Below are 24,120 nucleotides of genomic sequence, written 5' to 3'. Positions count from 1 at the left end.
AATATGCGGGGTAATTCACCCCAAAAGCTGTCTACTCAGGTTGGGTGTTTAATTCCGACAGTAATAAGTGGGAAGTTTTGTTTAATGTAATAATATGCATAATAAAACGCATCTTGATGAACACCAATATGTAACAGGACAATGTTATAGACGTAAAGCCGAAGTTGTTGCTGGAGCGCTACCTGCCAAGCTAAACCGAGGGATTATTAGCACACTGATGACGTTGACGCCGGAGTAGCTTTCGTGTGGCGGAAGATGGCTGACAGTGTAGCTCTGGTAGCCAAAAGAAGCGACTCTGGCTCTGTATCGACTGTGAGCATGGAGACCATCTCCGGGCTGACGGAGCTGGATGACCTGGAGCGGGTTTACCAGCAGCTCTGTACCGAGGAGGTACGTATCGGAGGCACAGCTCAGTCTGTTGCTTACGTCACCATGTAAACTTCCGTGATGCTGCTGCCTTCAGTCATAGAGCTAACAAAATCCGCTGTTGATTAATTATCAAAGGATCTGGACCAAAGCTACCTCTCTCTGTGTTTTAGAAACTACTGCAGTGTTCTGTGTTAAAAACCTTATTACAGTTAATTACAGCGGAGTTTAGCAAAACAATAAAACAGTCAAATCTGCTATCCAGCTGCTATCCAGACTTTTCAAGTCAAATCAACTTTAGACATTATTTTTCACCATTATTGTTCTGCTTGTTATGCTATTTTATTGTAAATCATCATTTAATCACTGTTAAAACATGAGTGCCTACCCCATAGAGACGTCAGGAGTCATATGTGTTTGGATATTGTGCGTGGATTTGAGGAAAACAATAAAACACATTACAGACGACCAGAACAAACAACCTACTGCACATATTTTTCTTATTTATTTGTTATAGTTCTTAGAATAAAACGCATAATGTGTGACAACTGGAGTCATATAGTAAATCTGCTAGGAAATGCCTGATGGATGCATCTCTGTGCTTGAGTCTCACTAAAGATTTCTGCACCCAATGGTGAAATTCATTTTCTGCCTTATAGAGGTTTGTATAACAAAGCTGAGGAAAAAGCTTAGTTAGAATATTGGGAAATACTTTTTCATTGTTTATTGAGAGGTTAATGATTGGCTCGTACTAGAAAATTTTCTCAAAATGTATTCCCCATTTAAACATAGAGGATTTGTACTTACTTTACAACCTGGTATATATATTTTTTGCAGGATATCTTAGCTCCTAATTTGTATAGTAAGAGTTTTAGAAAGATTTCAGTGTGACGTAGGTTGCGCAAAGGCTATTAGACTAATCTAGAGAAGTTGAGCTACTAAATCAAATGAAAGCAATTAACATTTGCTGTTTCTGGGGAGAATATAACATGGCCACAACAGAACATTTATTTGTTTAGAAAATATTTTTGTATGTTTACATTCTCAAAAAAATAATTCTATTTTTAGTTGTTTTTTTTTCTCCAAAACATCATCAAATGAGCAAAAGTAAACTCTTGAAATATACATTTGAGCATATGAATTTATCCTATGTGACTAAGTTGATGTTTTGTTGAGTTAGACCTTGATGCACACGTCTTGTGATTGTACTGCATGCATGCTGCTTAATTTAAAAATACTTGTCTTTGTTCTGTTTATTACAGACAGGAGTGGAAGCTGAGCTCGACAGGCTGGTGGGGCAGGAGGGGAGCATTCACACAAAGATGTTGGCATTGCAGAGGATGGGGTAAAGACTTAATAAATCTGTTTGAGCCTCACTGAGCTCTTCTGAGATCTTTATTAATATATTATATATATATATATATATATATATAGTTGATGCGCTTTATTTTTTCCTTGCAGACCGAACCTACAGCTGATTGGAGGAGATGCCAGCCAGCTGTCAGGCATGATCACTTTCACCTGCAGTCTGGCTGAAAATGTCAGCCAGAAAGTCAGACAGCTAGACCTGGCAAAAGTAAGTAAACCTCTTAATTTTTTTTTAAAGTGGGGACATTGATAATTAATGCATATGTCTAAAGGTCTTATTTTATTTTATTGTTTGTAGACCCGGCTTTATAACGTCATCCAGCGTGCTGACGACATCCTCGACCTGAAGTTCTGCACCGACGGCGTTCAGACGGCGCTGCGTAACGAAGACTATGAACAGGCGGCTGCTCACATCCATCGCTACCTTTCTCTGGACCAATCAGTGATCGAGTTGAGCCGTCAGGGAGAAGAAAGTACGACTCTTCTTATTTATAGTTTTGCGTTGCCATGGAAACACGCTGAGTGTTAATTTTGTACTTTTTGGTTGTTTTTTTGTCTTCATGTTTAGCATCTAATTTTTGTTACCGTGTCAGTCCGGATTGTGCTTCTCAGTTCTAATGCTTAAGATATGACCATTATATTTAACCTTTGCATTTTACGAGCTGGAAATATTTCTCTCATCTTTTTGTTTTCAGTAGATAAACTCTGACAGTCATAATGTATCATTTCTGAACAGGCAGCGCTGTGGACGCCAGTCTGGTGACTCTGCAGGAGGCGGAGCAGAAGCTGAAAGTGATCGTGGCAGAGAAGCTCGACGAGGCCGTAGCAGCCGTCGACCTGGCTCAAGTGGAGAGGTTCTTCAAGATCTTCCCTCTGCTGGGCCTCCACCAGCAGGGCCTGGCCCGGTTCGGCCAGTACCTGTGCAGTCAGGTGGGTTACAGGAGAGCTGCTAAGGAGCTGGACGGGGTAGAGGTTATTTGTTGTAGTTTTGTAGAGTCATTTCAATCAATCAATCAATCAATCAATCAATCAATCATTCAATCAATCAATCAATCAATCAATCAATCAATCAATCAATTAATCAATCAAACATATTTTATTTGTATAGCACATTTCAGCAACAAGGCATTTCAAGATGCTTTTTGCCAAGTCCCATCTTTACAGGTCAGAATGTTGGTTAATGTTTCATTAATAATGTTTCAAAAGCAGCTCTAGACAGGTGGCTTTGTAGTCTAGATTTAAGGGAGCTCAGTGTTTTGACTGTTTTGCAGTTTTCTGGAAGTTTGTTCCAGAGTTGTGGAGCATAGAAGCTGAATGCTGCTTCTTCTTGTTTAGTTCTGATTCTGGGATGCAAAGGAGACCAGAACCAGAAGATCTAAGAGGTCTGGAAGGTTGCTATGACAACAGCAGATCTTTAATGTGTTGTGATGCTAAGCCGTTCAGTGATTTATAAACTAACAGCAGTATTTTAAAGTCTATTCTCTGAGCTACAGGGAGCCAGTTTAGGAACTTTAGAGCTGGATAAATGTGCTCTACCTTCCTGGCTTTAGTGAGAACTCAATCTTTCTAGATCAGCTGCAGCTGTCTGTCTGATTTTTTTTTTTAGGCAGACCTGTTGTTTCTAGTTGCTCCAGCTTTTTATTCTACAGTCTTCCCTGAAAAGTGTCTCCGGCTTGTTGCGAGATTCTCGTAGCTCCAGTTCATCACGTGATGATTTGAGAAACGTTTTGTGTATTTTTTTCCACACAGCTTGCCTCCAAAGCCGAGGAGAACCTGCTGTTGGCGACAGGAGGCGATCTGGGAGAGAAGAGAGCTCTGCTGATATTTGCAGACACTTTGACGCTGCTGCTGGAAGGTGAGAACCCCCCTCTGCATGCCCACCTGGGTTCCCGCTCATCACACGACTCCAATAATGTGATGGTTTCTGCTCACAGGCATTGCTCGTGTCGTTGAGACTCATCAGCCCATAGTGGAGACGTATTACGGTCCGGGCCACCTGTACACCCTCATCACTCACCTGCAGCAGGAATGCGACCGTCAGGCCCAGAAAATTGTTGATAAGTTCATTCAGCAGAGAGGATACCACAACAAGGTGTGTGTGTTGCACCGGAGCTGCATGGTTTCTGCTCTTGATCCCTCTGACCCTTTTCCCTCCAGTTCCAGATTGTCCAGACCAGCATGATGAAGAGCGTACCAGGGGAGAGAATCGAGCCGAGGTCTGCTTTATATTCACCTCCTGTTTGTCTCTGCAGTGGTTCTATTCATAGAAATACGTACTGTATTTTTTGGACTATAAGCCGCTACTTTTCCCCCATGCTTTGAACCATGCGGCTTGTAGCCCGGTGTGAATTTTCTGTGCATTTTTCTTCAACCACCAGGGGGCGCTTTAGCAGGAAGTGAATCATTGAAAGTCAAAATTGGAAATCAAAGAAGAAAGGGCTAATTTTCATTTAGAACAAGCACATGCTAGCAGCAGACATGACTGAGAAATTTATTCAGACTCATATGATGCAGCTTTTAAGTTGAGGTCTGTCGATCTGGCAGTAAAGGAGGGAAATGAAGCCGCTGCTCGTAAACTCGGCGTGAACAAATCAATGGTTCGGCGTCGGAGCCGAACCAGCTCTCTGCTGCGTCCTTGAGAGCGGCGGATACATCAGTGGCTTTATAGCCCGGTGCGGCTTATATATGTACGTTTCCAGTTTTATTTTTTTATTTTTAAATTGTAGGTGCGGCTTATAGTTAGGTGCTCTATATAGTCCAGAAAATACGGTAATTAGAAAATAACATCAAGTCAGGCAGCCCTCGGTATGATTAGTATGATTTTCATTTGTCAGATATAATATGTGCTTAGACACAGGGAGGTCTGCCAAGATAACAATGAATTGTTTCAGAACTTATTGCGATAAAATCTAATGTTGTTGTATTGAGACCATGTTCAAGTGATATAGTGGCAAGTTCACTCTTTCGAATATCAGCAAAGCAAATTTCAAACAAACATTTAACACTGAAGCTGAAGGACATTTTACATATCCAAGATAAATAAAACAACAAATAAAATGGATACTGAAGTCTGTTAAAAAAACAACATTTTCCTTCACAAAAGTGGCTAATTGAGACCAACATGTCAAACCGAAGCCTTTTGTTGTCTAGTCTTTGATAGGAAGAGAGAAAACAAAAAAAACAAAACATGCAAATGGGAATTATAGAGCTAGTTTTAATTCATCATGCGATTGATAGATTGATTGATTGATTGATTTATTGATTGATTGATTGATTGATTGATTGATTGATTGATTGTCACAGGCCGCTCCGACTGTAACCAAACACATCGGCTCTTTAGACAAAAGTTATAAATAAAGTCAATCCACTGTCATCACTGTATCATTATTTAGAAGAATAATCTAATGAGCTTTACCATACCATACCATACCAACTTTATTTATAAAGCACTTTAAAACAACCACAGCTGATACAAAGTGCTGTACATTAAAACACAACATAATAAAAAAAATAAAAAACTCTTACAGTTTAAAAACAAAAACATACACTCTAAAACTAGATCCCACAGGAGTTAAAAGCCAAGTAAAATAAATGGGTTTTAAGACGAACTTTAAAAGTGGACAGTGAAGGGGCCTCTCTGACCTGCAAAGGCAAGTCATTCCATAACTTAGGACCTATGACAGAGAAAGCCCTGTCCCCTCTGAGCTTCCTCCTGGATCTTGGTACCTCCAAGAGCAGCTGATCTGCTGACCTGAGTGACCGATAGGGTACGTAGGGGTGAAGAAGCTCAGAGAGGTAAGCCGGGGCAAGATTATGCAGTGATTTAAAAACAAACAAAAGAATTTTAAAATGAATCCTAAAATATACAGGCAGCCAGTGAAGTGAAGCCAGGACAGGGGTCACATGCTCCCTCTTCCGAGTTCCTGTCAAAAGTCTTGCAGCTGCATTATGAACCAGCTGCAGACGTGAGAGCAGCGACTGACTGACTCCCAGATAAAGTGCATTACAGTAATCCAGTCGAGTCGAGATAAAAGCGTGGATCACTGTTTCAAAATGTTGCCTGGAAAGAAAAGATTTCACTGATGCCAATCGCCTTAAATGATAAAAGCTGGACTTAACCACGGCTCTGATTTGGCTGTCCAATTTAAAATCACTGTCCACCTTAAAACCAAGGTCCGTAATAACATGTTTAAAATATACCTCCAAAGGTCCAAGGTCAACAGAGGAGGACTCACAGGAGCCACTGGGTCCAAACACAATCACCTCTGTTTTGTTTTCATTACAATTTAAAAAGTTCAAGGCCAACCAAGATTTAATATCACCAAGACATGCCAGGAGATGTTTGATGGAGTGGACATCCTTCTGCTTCATGGGCAAATAAATCTGACAATCATCAGCATAACAATGAAAAGAAATCCCATGTTTCCTAAGGATAGAACCCAAAGGCAATAAATAAAGAGAGAAAAGCAGTGGGCCCAGAATTGAGCCCTGCGGGACACCATAAGTCATTGAAACAGCAGATGATTCAGAGTCACTAATTTTCACTGAAAATGTTCTCTCCTCTAGGTAAGACTGGAACCATTTAAGAACAGTGCCATCAATACCAACAATATGGTATTGTTTGACAGCTTCATTTGTTTTTGTCCTCATAAATGCATCAGTCATGTAGCACCTGATCAATTATATTTGTTGAAATTATATTTGCAGTCGAGTCGTCAGAATCATCATCAATCAGACAGCTTCTATTTTTAGCTGTACACTCTGGGACTCATTACCAACTGATTTTAAGACCAAGTCTGACGTTAAAATATTCACTTCAGGGCTTAAGAATTGACAAAAGATGAACCAGAACTGCATCCACTTTTAAATATTGTAATTCAGTAGTTTTAAATCCACTGTTCACTGTCTCTTTTTGATCGTTTTATTCTGTTTACTTTTCATTTAAACCTTGAAAGGTCCGCTGAGGGGCGGGTTTCACAAATTAGCTGTGGATATAAACTCTGTGATAAAATCTCCTGTCGGACAGGGAGCTGGACCCCGTACTGGCAGAAGTGACGCTGATGAACGCCAGGGCGGAGCTGTACCTGCGCTTCCTGCGTCGCCGCATAATGGCCGACTTTGAGGTCGGAGACGCTCAGAGCATCACACCAGGTAGTTTTATCACAAGGCAGGAATATTTCTCTTTTTTTGTTGTTTTTAACTGCTCCATTATTTTCTCCAAAAAAACTGTTAGAGCACCAGCAGAATGTGGAGAAGCTAATCAAGCACTGTTTGCTGAGCACCATGATGCAGGAGCTGATTGGATATTACATCCCAATGGAGGAGTACTACATGAGAGAGTCGGTCAACAAGGTCAGGAAGCGTCACGTCTGTTTCAAAATAATCTCCCAAGACTCACAAAAGCTCTGGAGTTAGTAATACTGGAGATTTTGTTTCATAAACTACAATTTAATTCAAGTTTACACAAAATGACATGGAAATAGTTTTCAAATTCAAAGTTATGACAGTAAGATGTTTATAAAAAGCTTTTTAAAAAATCACAGCTTTTGTTTTAAATGCTTATTTGGATGTAGAATGAAATAGAATAATTCATTGTTGCTCTGCAGAGTAGAAAGATGCCTTTGGCTGAGCGACAGGCAGGATAAATTAAAAAAAAAAGTTTAAAAACGACGGCACAGCTGAGACAAAATCATTTGTTTTCAGTCAGAACTGAAGTTGATGGGACGGATTATCATCTGCATTAATGTTAATGCCGTCTGTCTGTTCTGAGATAAACAATTTGTGCAACACTTTTAAAGACTTGCAACTGTAATCTCAGAAGAAGGTGGTACTACTATGTTTAGATCTAGGGGAGCTGAACACAAATGCATGCCACACTTTTCAGATTTAAAAAAAATGTTGAAACCTATTAACTCTTCCTTCCTCTTCCTCGTTGTGTGTGACTTTTTGTTGGTTTTTCACATAAAATCCCAGTAAAATACATCAAAGTCTGTTATTGTAATGTGACAAAAGGTAAAAAAAACTAAAATGTTTTCAGGGTTTGAATACTTTTTAAAGAACTGTGCATCCTAAGTCACCGACCTGCTGTCAAGGAACCAGATTAGTTTCAGTTCATTGCAGTTTTTCCAGAACGTGTGCTGTGATATTTATTTTTGTTTTCTGCAGAGCGCTCTTTGAAACTCATAACCAAATATTTTGTTTTCATTTCTAGTAATACGTAGTTCTGCTTGATGATCGGATTATTTGACTCGGGAGTCTTAACTCTGACACACTTACAGACGCCGACCTTCAGGATTTATGCTCCACTCCTCTGCTTTAAACATTTCCATGTCGATTAATTCTTCAAATCCATTTCTCCTTTTGCCGAAGATAAACGTCAAACTCCTATTTTTTGTTTTGAACGGCTCGGTTTCTCAGGGATGCTCTGCTTCATGTCCCAAGTTACCGACCTGATTCCAGTTAAACGAATTACTTCCAGTTTGTTAGACTTGTTTCGACGCCTCATTATGAGATTCGCTCCCTGGGGCATTCGTGGAGGTTTCTAATCCTGCTGCGCCTTGCCTCTTGTTGTTGGTAGACAGGATGTCCAGAGAAGAGCCACAAATTTAACAACAATATGATTCTTCTGTTACTGTTTTTTTTCCCCAAATTATGTTGCTGACATTAAACAAAAATAACATGGATTGCATCGTGACGCTACATGCAGAAATTGTTTCTGTGACGACATGGATCTTAACGTTTTGTGGGCACAACATGACTCATTTGTGAGCTATGCATTTTTGTCTGAATTGTAAAAACAATCGGATGTTGATGAAAGTAAAACAGTGTTTGTGGAGGCTATTTGTTTTCTTATCATCCTTTCATTTATTCAGCTTTTTACCAAAACATTTTAGTCTGTAGAGTTCAGAAGAAGTAAAGTATTTGATGTATTTTCTTCGTCGCTGCTTGAGTCCAAGAGCTGCAGGCTGCATCAGATTTTAATTTATTTATTTTATTCTAATCTTACTTCTTCAAGGATTCAACTTTATTGTCATACCAGCTCACATTTGCCTGTTTACGGTGCAAAATTTGGACTCAGGTCCCAGTTTAAGATAAATAAATATATTTTAGGAAATCCAGTAAAATGATGCTGAAATTAGCTTTGCTAAATGCTAAATACACGTGTGAAAGCAAGAGATGATGCATAATATGACCTGTTAATGTGAAATTATGCTGCCTAATTTTTACATAACTTATTAATTACTCTCACCTGCTTCAGGCTGTTACCATGGATACGTACGAGAAGGGTCAGCTGACCAGCAGCATGGTGGACGACTGTTTCTACATCGTTAAAAAGTGCATCAGCAGAGCGTTGTCCAGCTCCAACATCGACTGCCTCTGCGCCATGATCAACCACGCCAACTCTCTGCTGGAGTCAGACTTCAGGTGACTCCTCAGCCTCCCCACCAGGCACAATTTAAAGGCTTCATACAAACCGCTGCCTCTTGTCTCACCTCCGTCCTCTTATCTTCCCTGTTGCCAGAGAGGTGTTGTACAACAAGCTGCGGCAGGGCTTCCCGGCCACGACGCTTCAGGACATCCAGCGGGGCGTCAGCAGCGCCGTCAGCCTGATGCAGAGCAGCTTGCAGCAGGGAAAGTTTAACACGCTGGGCATCGAGAGCACCGAAAACGCCAAAGCTGCCTTCCTGGTAAGATGATCGGAGACACCGCTGTGTGCCGCTCCCACTTCTGTTTGCTAGTAAAATCCTCTCCATATTTGCAGCTAACAGCCGAGGTTCAGGTGATAAAATCTTTTGCTTCAGGATATAGACAAAAGTAAAAAAAAAATAATAATTTATACAGCTCTGGAAAAAAGTAAGAGAGCATTTAAAATGATCAGTTTCTCTGATTTTACTCTCTATAGGTTTATGTTTGAGTAAAATGAACATTGTTACTTTATTCTATGACATGTCTCTGAAATTCAAAGCAAAAATGTTGTATGTTGTATTTATTTGCATAAAATAGCTAAAAAGATGTAGTGGTTTTAGACCTCAAATAATGCAAAGAAAACAAGTTTATATTCATTTAGAAACAATATCACTAATGTTTTAACTCAAGAAGAGTTCAGAAATCGATATCTGGTGGAGAAACCAGGAGGTTTTCAATGGGGTTCAGTGCAGTGGGCTCTCCATTTTTTCCAGAGTTGTATATTAGCATAAAACTCTGGTCCGATAGTCAGATGAAGTCTGACTGATACCAAATATTTTTTGTAGAGATTGTAACTCATATCAGTAAAAAAGTGAGCAAACTCAAAAAAACCTGTCGTTGGTTGATGTCTAATAGACTGAAAGTAGCAGGAATTTTTTGTTTTTTTATTCCTTTAAGGACACCTATATTTCATAATTCACATTTTGTGTGTTTTTCCATTTACATTTGGGTCTCGACTGATTCTAAAAACATTCCAAGTGCCTAAAAAAAACAACAACAAAAAAACACCCATCCAATTTTTGACAATAAGTTAAATAAGTTAACTTTTTGGTGTCTGGAAAATGAGTCTTTTAAAAACTTCCAGAAAGTAACGTCACAAATCAGCACCAACCCAGTGAAGCCCCACTCGTTACCTAGCAACCCCAGAAGAGTTCCGCCCGTTACCTAGCAACCCAAGCTGAGCTAAAGCACATTTTGGTCAACTGGTTTAAACCCTTCAAGGCCAAACGGGAGACGTTGCACTTTCCAGCCAATATCGGGTTATTACGGTAGTTTCACTCCACGCCATAGCAGGAAGTGAAATTAATCTGATAAGTCACTCTTTTAATAGACAGTAAATTGCGAAAATAATAATAAGTTCCAGTTGTTATGGATAAATGGGCAAATATTTTTACTCAAAGGACATTTAAAGAACTGTGGACATTTAAAATAAGCAAAAATATCCAGGCAGAGATTTGAAACTTAGGACTCAGAGGTTTAACTGCAAACTGGTTTTGTATCGCCGACAGACCTACCAAATCGGTTCCAGGAAGCATAATGGGTCACCTTTAACGAATTGGTTAAAACTCTCTTTCTCAGCATTTCCTCTCCAATCAGAGCTTAGCTAGAGAATATTGTCCGGTCCTGATCTCTGTCTGGTGCAGTTCTGTTCAATCCTTAACGTGCATTTCAAACGCAGGTCACTCTGAATAACGTGGAGGTTTGCAGTGAGAATATCACAACGCTAAAGAGGAACCTGGAGGTAAAAGGCGCATTTCTCCCCTTTCTTTTAGGAAAATTTCTCTGCAGGTTGAAAAAGCAGAGATTTATTGTTTTTTTCTCTTTTTCCTGGCAGAACGACTGCTCCAAGCTGTTCACTCAGGGAGTCGGATCTGGTGAAAAAGCAAAGATCGAAAGCTGCTTGTCCGACCTCGTCAGCACTTCTGCAAAGTTCAAGGATCTATTGCAGGTTCGACACGAGCACAAAACGATGAAGAAATGTCAATGATTCTCCTCAGACCAAGCCAAATCTATTCAAACTTTGACTTCGATGCTCTTAACTCAACATTTAACCCTAATTGTATTTATATTTAGGAGGGTCTGACGGAGTTGAACACGACAGCCGTAAAGCCTCAAGTCAAGCCCTGGATCAGCAGCTTTCTGTCCATCTCCCACAACATAGAGGAGGTTCTGCTCACCTCACATTCACAGAAAACAACCAGAACCAGGGTTTGTTTTTGTTTTTAATTGTGGCCAATCTTCACAGGAAGAGTTTAACGACTATGAAGCCAACGACCCCTGGGTGCAGCAGCTCATCATTAACCTGGAGCAGCTCATGGCCGAGTTCAAGGTAACGAACATTAAAGTGGCCGATTCCTGACCGGATTAATTCTGCTTTTGTAATCGTCATGGTTCTTCTCCCCAGACGGCCCTCAGTCCTGTCATCTACGACACCCTGACCAGCCTGATGACCAGCCTCATCTCTGTTGAGCTGGAGAAGACCGTGCTCAAATGCTCTTTTAGCAGGGTGAGCAGCTGCTTTTGGCCACAGGGTGGCGCCAAACCTTCCCTGCTTATTTTGAAAAGTTGCAGTGATTTGCTAATGAATCCTGCTGGTTTGTGGTTAATGCATTTCCTGCTGCAGCTGGGAGGGCTGCAGTTCGACAAAGAGCTGCGTTCTCTAGTGGCGTACCTCACCACGGTCACCACCTGGACCATCAGAGACAAGTTCGCTCGCCTCACGCAGATGGCCACCATCCTCAACCTGGAGCGGGTAACTCAGATTCACACCAACACACTTAAAACCTGTTGTGGCGTTGCACTTCTTCTGGTTCCACTGGTTTTAATAGTTAATCGTTACGATTACTTTTTGTGAAAAGAAACTATATTATTGAACTTTCTAGATGAGAAGAATCTTAACCTTAAATTGCAAAAATGTAGGTCAGACCAAATATTACTTTTACTAGTTGTAGATGTGAAGAATATCGATAAATGAATCAACTTTGCCTAAAAAAAGCATGTAGTGGGTTACAAATACATATATAAGATTTCTTATTAGAAATATAAACATGTTTTCTCTGGAGCCTCTGACCTTTAATGTCTTTGCTAAGGAGATAAAAATAGTTAGAACGCAGTAAGCTCAAATATGTAATGACTATAAAATGGCCTTTAAGCATGAGCCTGTATGAAATATTCACTGTGCGATAATCTTATTTAAAAACGCAGCTGTCTCATTTTATTCACTCAAAAATGTAAAACGACTCAAATGATTTCATTTAAAACAGGTAACTTATTAATATTGCACCTTAATTTTTGTTATATTGCAATGTTGAATTTTATTTTGATACCTGAGTTTGTAAATGTAGTCGTTTTCAAGAACTTGTTGCACAGTTTGTCTAATCTGTTTTGCATTTCTCGTTTTAATAAAGTAACAGTTGGAGAAAAACACGCCAGCTGCTTCAGACGTACAGTTAGTTACTCACCAACTCCAAATAAGAGGGATGGGTGACTCTTCTTCAGCTTCCATGTTGTTTATAACTGGAAGTCAGTACTCTCAGCAACAGGTGGGAGAGGGGCAACTGTGTAACTCAGTGGCTCAGTACAGGCTGGAAATGCTCTGGCATTTTCTCTCTGCTGGCTCATTCAAGGGGTTAAAAAAAAAGTCTGTGGAAGGACACGCGTCCTTAAAAAGTCTTAAATTTATGCATCTAAAATTAAAATGTTTTAAATTCGTTCACAATAAGTTGGCTTTAAATACGTTTATCAGTTAGGAGTATTTAATCGCATGTGGTGTGTCTCTTGTTTTCTCTCTTATGGAACATTGAGTGTGACTGGATAGTTGAGGCTACTGCTAACTAGCTGCTAACGTACCCTTGCTAGCAAATTAGCTAGTTTTTTGCATCCATCCTGGATAAGTGCAAATCTAATGCCAGTTGACTGGATGATGTTCGTACATTTCTGTGAAGATAAAGGAGATAAAAGTCTTAAATCTACCTCATAATGGTCTTTAAAAGTCTTAACTTTGAGTTCCTGCAGAAACCCTGCTAACGTGATCATTAAAACTGTGTCCAAATCAAAACCGATTCCTCTTTGTGCTTTGTCTTACTTTTCTTAAAGGTAAGTTCAGACTTAATCAGAATCTTATATATTTTTAGTTTTCATGTTTTTAAAAATATATGTCAAAACTAAAGAACTTAAAGGTGGAGTGAGATCAACATTGCCTAGCTCTCAGTCTCTTTGGTAGCATCTTGAGGTTTCTGCTTATCTGTCCCGCAGGTGACTGAGATCCTGGACTACTGGGGTCCTAACTCAGGCCCACTGACATGGCGGCTGACCCCCGCCGAGGTGCGTCAGGTTCTGGCTTTGCGGATCGACTTCAGAAGCGAAGATATCAAGAGGCTGCGACTCTAGATAACGAGTTAGTGGCCGTCTGCGACTGTGAAGCACATGGAAAAAAAAGAAAAACTCTAAACAGATGTGTGCGCGACACAAAACAAACACCCTGTTTGTTCCTCAGTGGTGTTTCCTTTTTATTATTTTTTTTGCAGTTTGCCCAGCTGATCCCAGTCTGCTTCAGTTCCAGCTGAGCTTCCAGAGACGCGTCTTTTTCACAGCAGCGACGGCGAGCAGCCTGATCTTTAGTTAACTGTAAAAATGTGTAATTAAAATCATAAATGTGTGACTGTATTACGGTGGAGTATTTTTAACCTGTGGCAGGCCGAGAGAGAAACGGGGATACACTTGGGAGCGTGGAGCGGAGCTGTGGGGCCGCTGGTGCAGCAGAGCAGTAATGAACGTCCCGGCCATTAAACTGACAGAAGCAGGTCAGACAGCTGATCCAGCCCAGTCATCCAATATATGAATAGCTCCTTTGCCGGTGATGATGGAACACTTTTAACCTAATAAATTGAGAGCTTGCTGCGCTGTGCTCCTGATCCCTGCCACCCAGCACATTTCACTGCCATGCCAGAGCCGCTCCCAATCTTTTTTTTTTTATGCGTATTTCTGACTCCAAACGGGCAGCTTTGTTCACGAGGCAGTGAAGCATCAAAAGTGGTTCACTCTCTCATAATATGCAGCCTAATTTCCTGGTCCAGCCTTAATTCTCTGTACAGATTAAAGCGGAGGGAACAGCTTGTTACGTCGCGGCGCAATCAAAACTCAAGACCGCCAAAGCAGAGATAGTTAGGAAAAGTGTGGCTTTAATGTAAACACAACATTCGATTGGCTCAGCACAAACATTCCACATGAGAGCAACCAATAAACTACTGAATAGGATGGGGGTGCAGCACAGAAACATTCACAGTAAAAAAAAAAAAAAAAAAAAAAATCTGGTATAATCATAATATATATATACAGTACGGTGCTTTTTAGGGTGAAAATGGAGATAGGATGTGAGGACTGACTGATATGTGATGGGTTAAAGAGTACAGGGGATGAGAGGGGCAGTCTGGGTGAAAATGAGGGGCTGTACTTTAGATTTCCCTGCAAACAGAGAAACATGATGGACGGTGGAGAGAGAGCGAGGGGGCGGGGGAAGGGTTAAATCGGAAAAACTCCCCAAACAAAGACTGCCGGAGGTGAGGTTGCACTTTTCTATGCAATTTCACATCCAGGGGCCTCGTAGCAGCGCCAAAGCCTGGATGTTGATGCAGAGCTGCTCGGGACCCTCTGCACCTCGGGGTTTCATGAAAGGAAATAAATACAGTGCTGTGAAGAAGTTTTCACCCCCTTGCAGATTATTTCTTCTGGGTTTTTTTTGTTTTTGTTTTTTTTATTGAATCACATCTGTCAACGAACCAAAGAGAAACAAAGTCATTCATATGCATCAGTCTGGACGGAGTTACAAAGTCGTTTTCAAGGCTTTTAGCTACAAACCTTTAACCACAAATGAAGAAAACGTGGAACAGTGCTGAGCCTTCCCAGCCTACCTAAAAACCTACCTAAAATATCCGCTAAGAGTTCATCGACACCGCCTCATTCAGGAACATCCAAAGCACTGCAGGCCTCGTTTTCCTCCGTTAAGGTTCATGATTCAACATACAGGAAACGACCGGGCCAAAACCGGATCCCTAGAGGCAAAACCCACTGAGGACCAGCTCACATTCCCCTTTTAATATCCTAATGATCCCCACAACTTCTAGGAAAATATTCAGATGTTTTAGATCATGTGTCCTGTTACACCTGGCGTGAAGCTAACATTTCATAAGAAGAACATATCAACAGTCAAACACGGTGGTGGCAGTGTGATGATCAGGGTGATGAGCTGAAGCACAAATGTCTGAATAGTGCAGAGGGAAAAAAAAGCTAGATGGAGGTTTCGAAGTGGTCTAGTCAAAGTCCAGGCTTAAATTCAATCAATAAGATGTGGCATGATCTCAAACAGGCTCAAAAACTCCACGGTCTGTAAGGGGGCGAGTTTTCACAGCACTGCATGTGGCACAGGACTTTTCTTCCAGGTAAGAGGGAGACGGAGGCATAAATAAGTCTTTCATTATAATAAAATCTGATATTTAAATAATATAAATCAACAGTATGAGCTCTAATTTCTGACCCTACTGCCCTATCTGTTATCCTCAGATGGTTGGCACCAATGTTTCTCTTTGTTTCTTGAAGGAATGACTGGCTGATGGGCAGCAGCCAGCAGCTGCTCTGGACAGAAGAATCCTCTCTTTCATGAGAGCCAAACCAAGTGGACAGACCTGCAGTTTGAAGGAAAGTTAGCACAGCCTCCTTCTTTTCTTTGCGTCCACGCCCCTCAGCCACAAGACACCGTCAGCAGCATCATCATCATCATCATCATCTCCACCTTCACACTCAGCAGCTCGTGGCATGGAGCACCAGAGGCTGTATTCAGAGCGTAACGGGACGGCGTCCTCCTCTGCGTTTCTGGGCAAGGCTTCAGCTGAATAAACCTCTGGTGCTTCCAGCCTTACAGAACATTCAACTTAAAAACACATTTTTAAAAGACAAAAAAAAAAACAAAACGAAGAAAAAAAAATGTGGGGGGTGGGAGGGTTTAGATTTTAAACAAAAATGACGGGGGATACAAATCATGGCAATGATCCAGTGTGGTGTTTGACGGCAGCTCTTTGGGTCCCGTTTGGACGTGTGGAATTACATATTTATGTATTTAAGAATCATCAAAATTATCATTATTAACACCTCACGCGCTCCATGACGACCTCTGTGCTTCTGGCTCTGGGCCTCAGTACAAGCCGCAGCCTCTAAGGTTGTTTGCGATAATGATGTCGGTGACGGCATCAAACACTACCTGGATGTTCCCTGTGTCTGTGGCACAGGTCAGGTGACAGTAGATCTCCTTGTTGGGAGAGCGGTTCTTGCTCTCGAACTGAACCTGAATGTAAGCCGTAGCGTCTTCGTAAGTATTAGCACCTGCGGAAGACAAGAGGGCGGCGAGACGTGACGCTCGGTTCGCCTGTGACCGAGACGAGCAGGAGAGGAAGAAGGTCCGCCGACTCACCTGTGTATTCTGGAAAACAAATCGTCAGCGGCGACTTCTTGATCTTTTCAGCAAACAGATCTTTCTTGTTGAGGAAGAGGATGATGGAGGTGTCGATGAAGAACTTGTTGTTGCAGATGGAGTCGAAGAGCATGAGGGATTCATGCATGCGGTTCTGCAAGAGGAGGAGGAACAGCACTGAGGGAAATCTTTCCGACTGTTATTATCTTAGTCTAATTTTGTGCAATTTTAGCAAGTTTTTGATTGATTAATTATATCTCAGTGTTATATTATTTATATTTTAGTTATTCATTTATCAGGTATTTTACATCTGTAAATAACTAAGCTTTTATTTTTTTAATCAAGTTGCTTTGTTTTAATGTATCATTTCTGTTGTAGCTACTAACAATTACAACAATTATTTCTTTAAACAGTTTAGCCATTGTTGTTTTAAATATTTTTGTTTAATTAAAAAAAAGTCATTAGAATTATAAGCTAAATTTACACTATCTTTTTATATTTTAATTATTAACATTTATTTTTCTATGAGGTGTTATTTCAACATTTTTATTGTCTTTTCAGCTTTGTTTTTCTGTATCAACCTTGTATTGTTTCCTTGGTTCTTCATTGTTTAGAATATCTGGTCTTACTGGACTGACTTGGTCATTTCCCGTCTGTATAAATCACTTTTTGTTACATTTGTTTGTATGAAAAATAATTAATAAACTCCCTGTGACAGACTGAAGGCATAAATGTTTTCCATGTTTTGCCAGTACTTACAGTTGTCTCGTCTTCATGGAGCACCTGGTCATACCCGCTCAGAGCGACGCAGAAAATTATCGCCGTCACATCCTCAAAACAGTGGATCCACTTCTTCCTCTCTGACCTCTGACCTCCAACGTCAAACAGCCTGAAAACACGGAGCATGTCGGTTCAGAGCAGGAGCTAAAACTGGTAGCATTCAGTCCTCACAAGCTGCGGCAGGGGCTTCTTTTTCTTCCACCTGAAATGGAGATTTTTAAAGGTGAAATGGGTTTCGACGATGCCGGTGGTCTTCACTCGGGTCCTCAGGATGTCCTGCTCTGTTGGCTGGTAATCTGCCGCCCCGATGCGGTCTAAACTGTCCAGGTAGCTGTTGACAACAGGAGAAGAGATGGAAAAATTACAGGTCTACTGTTTTTGTTTTCCTTTCTTTCCAAAAACAGCTGCTTCTTGTTGCGCTCACTATTGAGCCGAGTCATTCAGCTGGTATTCCCGGGCGCGGTTGAAGCACTCCTGGGTCCCCGGATCGGCCCAGAGACGCTTCATCGCAGCGAGAAGCTCGGCAGAGTACGGCTCCGTGTCCTCCATGCGGCTGACGACGTCACAGACCAGCTTTGCGTCAGCCTGTTTCATAAGTTCAGGGGAACAGACACAGAAATATAATCTTGTTAATTATTCATCGCCAGCTGAGACAGTTTTGGGGGCTTTTTTTCAAACTAACTTTTCAAAACTGCGCATAAGTGAATTTATTACTCGTCCAGCTCTTCTCGGACACGTTCACATTTCAAGATTATATTAATAAAATTGAATTTCTTAGGGATCAACTGTTCAGATGGTTGGGTGTGAGTGAGACTAACTTTTCTGTCCTTGTCTCCAAACTCAATCGTCAGCGAGTCCATGGCTCGAAGGATGGCTGCCAAGCTCTGGATGGTGTTGCTGTAGACCACAGGCTTATACTGCTTCACATCATCCCCAGAAAAGCCATCTTCATGGATAATCCTGCAGGCGTACAGAGATATTATCAGACAGGCACAAGCCTGGACTAAACAGAAAAGAAAAAAAAATGTCTCAATTGTCCATATGTTCCTACATTTCAAAACAAATGACTTATTACAGTAAAAGCTTCACTATTCCTGATTTTTCTGCAGCTGTACGTGCTTCTGCGGTGAGCTCTGGTCGTGTTTTCTTCTATCTTTCCTCCTTCTCTATCATGTTAAAGTGGAGCAGGAATTGATCCCTTTCTCAGTCTACAATGTGTAATTTGGCAGTAATGTGATATTTAAATCATTTATAATGCATGACGAGCGATGGAGCGAGATCAATCTGAGCTCTAATCAATCACGACCACACAAGACCAGGCACAATTAAACTCCTTATGATCTGGTCCATCAGGCCCTCCTCACCCCGACTGACTGGACCTATAAGGAAACCGACCCGCGGTCCAACATTCATCGCGTCATTCGCAAACACCGACTGACATCCGATGAGGAAGACAGATAAGGGATCACGGTTTTCATTTTTCCATCTCATCAGGGCACATTATGAAAAGATGCTTCGCTGCAGAGATCAGCCACATGGCCTGAATCTGCAGCACCATCATCAAAATTAACAGTTTTATGGAATAAAAAAAATTTACCTTTTGCGAAGGGAGAATGAGAACGGCTGCATTTTTGGGTTGCAGATTACAATATATTTTATTTTGCCTGTTTAAAAAAAATCAGCTGCTTATGTTTTACTGCGGAAAATACCAGTTTTGCTTAAATGGAAACGTAAAAAAAAAAAAAAAGTTGCTTTTGATTAAAATGTGTGCTTTTCTTCACAAAAATGCCTAAACTCTTCTGTCATATTTTGAGACATAAAAATATTTCATGGTATAAATAGTGTATAAAGTCAAAATAATTAGGACTCTTCTGTTTGAAAAAAGCATTATGAGTTATTAATGAAACTCCTTCTGACCAATACAGGGTGCTAAAGAGGAAAAGCACAAAAATAGACATCAGTGACATTTCTGCAGCTGACTGGCGACAGCAGCATGCCTGTTTTATTCATAATATCCACCCCGCTGCATGCATCATTTCACCTCACTTTACGACCATTTTCGAGCCTTTGAACAGCCTCCTCATGCCTGTTGATACTACACTTCAACTCCTTTCTCATGAATGCGACCAGGAAAAGGATTTCCACCGTATGTGACAATGATGTCATCACGCTCGCCTCCAATACCTGCACTTTATGACTCAAAGTGAGCAGTAAAACCCATCCATCCGCTGCCTGCCCAGGCCAGGGAAAGGCCCTAAGAGTAATTTGTAAACAGTGTTTTTGAGAAGTGTCTTGGGTTCGGGGCAGAGCCGTAGGATATGCTGCAACCTGGGAGCACTGGCAGGGTAATGAGGTTGAATGGAAACAAGAGGAGGCTGGGCAAACTTCTCCCAAGATAAATGCTCAGTCCCATTTCACCTCTTGCTCCTCGTTCGTTCCTAAGGGGTAGGCCAAGCCAATTGTTTATGTAAAGTAGGGGGAGGGAGAAGGTGGAAAATACGCTCACAAATGTAAAGATTTTCCCCGTTATCGTCTTTCAAAAAGGCACAACAACCACTAAAATGTTCCGTTTGAAGAGTTCTCATATTGGCAAAATACTGTAAACCAACACAAAATGCTGCAAAATTGTAAAAAATATTCTTAACTTTTAACATTCACCACTAAAACAACTAGAACGTTCTGATAGATATGGAGTAGCACCAGGAAGACTAGCCATACAATTCTGCAGCACCTTTTTTGATGATTGTACCAAATGTACTATATTGGAAAAGAAACATTAATGCACTTTTAACATGTTAAGGTAGATTTACTTCTCAGTAGAATACATTTGGTAATTTTTTTAAGAACGCCCGCTGCAGGATTGTAATTGTATGCTAAGAACATAATGTGCACATGAAGTCAAATGTGTTTATGAAGTAGAAATAAGTGAGAACTGAGAATGCATCAGCTGCTTGAAGGAGTGTCCCATTTCTATCTGATTTAATACACAGGTACAGGGATGACCCAAGGAAGTGGGATCCAGTCGTAACACTGCAGGGAGGTTTGTGTCTTTTCGTGCTGAAACATCTAGGAACTTGAATAAGAGGTTTAGGGAAGACAACAGCAGTCGTTTAAAACATCAACGGGTGATTTAGGTTAGACAGGGGAAGGTTTAGATGCGGTTTTAGAAGCAATATTTCTGAGTAAATCCGCTTTATAGGCAAAGTACTCCCGGCGATATCGGGCACTTAAAGCCATTAAGATTAAAAGCAGAGGTATTCACTAATGGAGCAGTAGTGATCTCACTGTAATTCACACACACACACCCTGTACATATCCCTAGTTGCACACTCCCTGTAGTCAAGCGAAACCCTCGTTAACTACATTTCAGCACCCCCGGCGGTGAACAGCACCCTGGACGGCCTCCCTGGAGGTCTGCAGGAGGTGCTGGAGTCACCGGTGCTCCTCTGGGGCTTCGGCCTCTCGAAACATGGCGGCCCAGCCTACCTCCGTGCAGACAGGGGAGGCGCAATCTCGGGCCTTTCACTCAGACTGAGTTTGTCAGCGGAGAAAATGAGACCGGAATTTGAATAAAAATAGTAATAATAAACAAAGTAAATGGCACTTACTTCATCTGTTTGACGATGGTGCTTTTCCCGGACTCTCCGCCGCCTGCAAAGAACGGAGGCAGAGGCAGTGAGATCAGCACCACGGAGAGCACCTCCGCCCCTCCATGAGCGCAGCGAGGCGCCGCAGCCTCTCCTCTTACCGAGCAGCAGCAGCTTGACGTCCTTGGCGGCCACCAGCCCGTCCTCCTTCAGGTTCTTCTCGATGGCCTTGCTCCGGTCCAGAGCTGCGCGCTCCTCGGCGCTCAGTGTACATCCCATGTTTCCAGGCGAATGAGCGATCCCGTCGTCTCCCCAGTCCGCCCTGTCCCTCGCCGACTCTCGGTCGCTGCGTTACGTCTCACTTCGCTCTCTCCTCCGCGCTGGCCGCTACTGCATTAGGGCCCCGGATTGAGGGCGAAACAGAGCCGGGATCCCGGAACGGTCTTCTCTCCGCGAATGCGAGCCTGTCGCTCCGTGCCCTCGCTCAGAGGGGGCTGGGGGGTGGGGTCGTTGTGACAGAGCCTGCGGGGTTTGGGGTTGTTAGGTGGGGAGGGGGTCTCCAGCTCTCTGTCTCTCTCTCTCTCTTTCTACAGGGCGGCGCTGAGGATGACGAGCCTGCGCGCTTTCGGCGTATCTTTTCAAGGAAAGCACAGATGGGATGGTATGGCAGGCCGTTGTAACATATAATCAAAGAGGTGGCTGTGATTTAGCTCAGTAGGACAAATAACTACAAGTACGCAAACATTGTACTCAAGTAAGAGTGTGACTACTTCAGAATATTACTCAAGTAAAAGACAAAAATGCTACTCAAGTACCAAAAAAATAGCACCACAAAATGAATCACTTAAAGGTGCAGTATATAACTTTTTTTTTTTTTTTTTTTTTTTTACAAATTTGTTAAAACTGTCACCCTGCCCTGACAGTATAATATGAGACAGATAATCTGTGAAAAAAAAATCGATGTCCTTCACCTCCTCCCTGAACTACTATGCTGTCTGAAGAAATGGAGGCTCTCGGTCAAAAACAGAGCCAGGAGGAGGGTCAGAGCTTCTGGCTCTGACCCTCTTCCTAGGGTCTAAGGAAGAAGAGCTTGATTTTTTTCACAAATTACCTGTCTCATACCATACTGTCATGACATAGTGACAGTTTCCAAAAATATGGAAAAGATACTTTTATAATCATTACATACTGCAGTTTTAAAGTGGGCCTATGTAGCTTAAAAATAGTTATTTTAAATATTTATTAAAACTGAGACAAATAATCGGTGGAAAAAAATCAAGCTTCTCCTCGACTCGACGTTTTCAGATTATCAGACACCATACTGACACAACTTAGTGACGGTTTATAAAAGTTAAAAATTAAAAATTACATCATCAGATGTACCAAAACAGAAAGTTATGTGGATTTTTTTTTTTGTATTTTAATTACCAAAATTAAAATAATTCTTATAAATAACATAATGACAAATTTAGGCAAAAGAAACATTTTTCCTAATCAATTCCCTTCAATATAAAACTATCAAAAACTGCAGGTGTGTGTCTGTGCCAGGTGATCTTTTTTTTTTTTTTTTTAATAAAATAAGCGTGTACTTCATTCATTGAAGTTACCCACAATGGGTCAAGTATCCAGACATTTTACTCAGGTAAATAAAATTACTCAAGTAAAGTGACATGCATAGCGTTGTAAAAATACTTTTTGTGCTGTTCTCACAACACATGTCAATGTGTATGTAGCTTGACAGCCAGCGATCAACTAATAAGTCTTGCTTTTCTGAACTGAAGATCTTTTTAAAATGTGTTTTTCTGTAACTGAAATACAACAGAAGGGGAAAATATTACTGGTTAATGCAACCCTCTTAATGCTACACTCAAAACGTTTTTGTAACTGAAATGTAACAGAATGAGAAATTACTTAATAATATCTATATATCTTCATGCTACGCTCAAAAATTACATAAATGCTTTATATTTTATCAGCGAAAAAAGACAGCATCAAGTGTAAGTGCCTACCAAACATATAAATACTTACAAACACAAAGGTTTTCCAAAGTAGAAAGCATATAAAGTACAGTCAGAGAGTTTATGAGCCGTTTACTTTCTCCTAACGGCCTAAACTCTTGTTGACAAGGTTACAGGAGAAATATACGTCCCAGATAGTTTGATGTTAAGACAGCTCACTCGGTCATGTTTCTGCGAATACAATATGACAAAAATCTCATGGACCAATATTGGTATTTTAAAGACCAAAGTGAAAATAATTGATATACATTACAAAATAACAAAATTGAGCAAAAGAAACATTTATGCAAATTATTTTCTTTCAATATAAAATTTAAGAAACTTTAACAAAAACCGCAAGTGTGTGTCTATATCTGGTCATTTAATTTGGTTAAAACAAGCTTGTTCTTCATGCAGTAACGTTACTCACAGTGGGTTGAGCATTCAGAAATGTTATGCTTCATAATAAAATTACTCAAGTAAAAGTAAAAAAGTACAGCACTGTTAAAAAATACTCTTAAAAGTAAATTTTTTCCAAAATGTTACTCGAGTAGATGTAACTGGATAACGTAGTCACTATCCAGCATATGTTAAAACAACATTTCTGTTTGAAATAGTTCATACTACTTGTACTCGAGAATCAAAACTGAGATCCATCTTGGAAAAATAAAAGTATCTGATCACCAAGATAAATCAGAAATCTTACTAGAAAAGTCAGAAGTTACAAAACACTGGCAGTCCTTAGATGAATGGCACCATAGGCCATTCATCCCATCCAGATAAAATCCGAGAAATTATCTGGGATTCACAGCATAATCCCAGATAATTTCTTGGATTCTGGGATCCAAGAAATTATCCCAGTTAACTAGAGAATTTAAATCCATCTGAATAATAACATTTCTACTTTTAAAGCTTATATTTCCATTCCCAACTGAAACTAGGAAATTCTAATGGCGGTACGTCCAGATGTCCAGAGTGGCTTTTATCTTACAAAGTAACAGTATTGTGACGTAAAATTTATTTATTTATTTATTTTTTTTTTTGAGAAGGAAAAGTGAATTATGGATGTTTGCGCTGACTATTTATATGATAA

At 40.8% G+C, this 24,120-nt stretch overlaps 2 protein-coding genes across 3 annotated transcripts; one reads left to right on the top strand and one right to left on the bottom strand.

The window, feature by feature from the left end:
• The first annotated feature begins 56 nt into the window (after positions 1-56).
• cog4 (component of oligomeric golgi complex 4) lies at positions 57-14,509 on the top strand. Of its 2 annotated transcripts, XM_008405416.3 has the most exons (20): positions 57-390; positions 1,629-1,711; positions 1,828-1,942; positions 2,033-2,207; positions 2,471-2,664; positions 3,484-3,589; positions 3,669-3,826; positions 3,892-3,950; positions 6,761-6,885; positions 6,968-7,086; positions 8,993-9,159; positions 9,257-9,422; positions 10,880-10,942; positions 11,036-11,149; positions 11,275-11,367; positions 11,447-11,530; positions 11,606-11,707; positions 11,825-11,953; positions 13,456-13,597; positions 13,728-14,509. In XM_008405416.3, the coding sequence occupies exons 1-19, from the start codon at positions 256-258 to the stop codon at positions 13,588-13,590; spliced, it is 2,322 nt and encodes a 773-aa protein (XP_008403638.1). In that variant the 5' UTR covers positions 57-255; the 3' UTR covers positions 13,591-13,597; positions 13,728-14,509. The 2 variants fall into 2 exon arrangements, with proteins under 2 accessions (XP_008403638.1, XP_008403637.1); XM_008405415.3 differs by having other exon boundaries at positions 13,456-14,509.
• On the bottom strand, positions 14,362-23,162 carry gnao1b (guanine nucleotide binding protein (G protein), alpha activating activity polypeptide O, b). The gene is made up of 9 exons (XM_008405417.3): positions 23,059-23,162; positions 21,192-21,664; positions 21,052-21,094; positions 18,262-18,403; positions 17,868-18,028; positions 17,646-17,774; positions 17,423-17,552; positions 16,664-16,817; positions 14,362-16,575 (listed from the first exon to the last, which is right to left on the bottom strand). Exons 2-9 carry the CDS (start codon positions 21,307-21,309, stop codon positions 16,388-16,390), a joined length of 1,065 nt encoding a protein of 354 aa, XP_008403639.1. The 5' UTR covers positions 21,310-21,664; positions 23,059-23,162; the 3' UTR covers positions 14,362-16,387.
• Between the last annotated feature and the right edge of the window lie 958 nt (positions 23,163-24,120).

This window comes from Poecilia reticulata, chromosome 3 (genome assembly GCF_904066995.2).
Source record: "Poecilia reticulata chromosome 3, P_reticulata-male-v2, whole genome shotgun sequence".
In the NCBI taxonomy this organism is placed as follows: domain Eukaryota; kingdom Metazoa; phylum Chordata; class Actinopteri; order Cyprinodontiformes; family Poeciliidae; genus Poecilia; species Poecilia reticulata.
The sequence above is the reverse complement of the archived record's forward strand: the minus strand, read 5'-3'. Positions and strand labels throughout refer to the sequence as shown.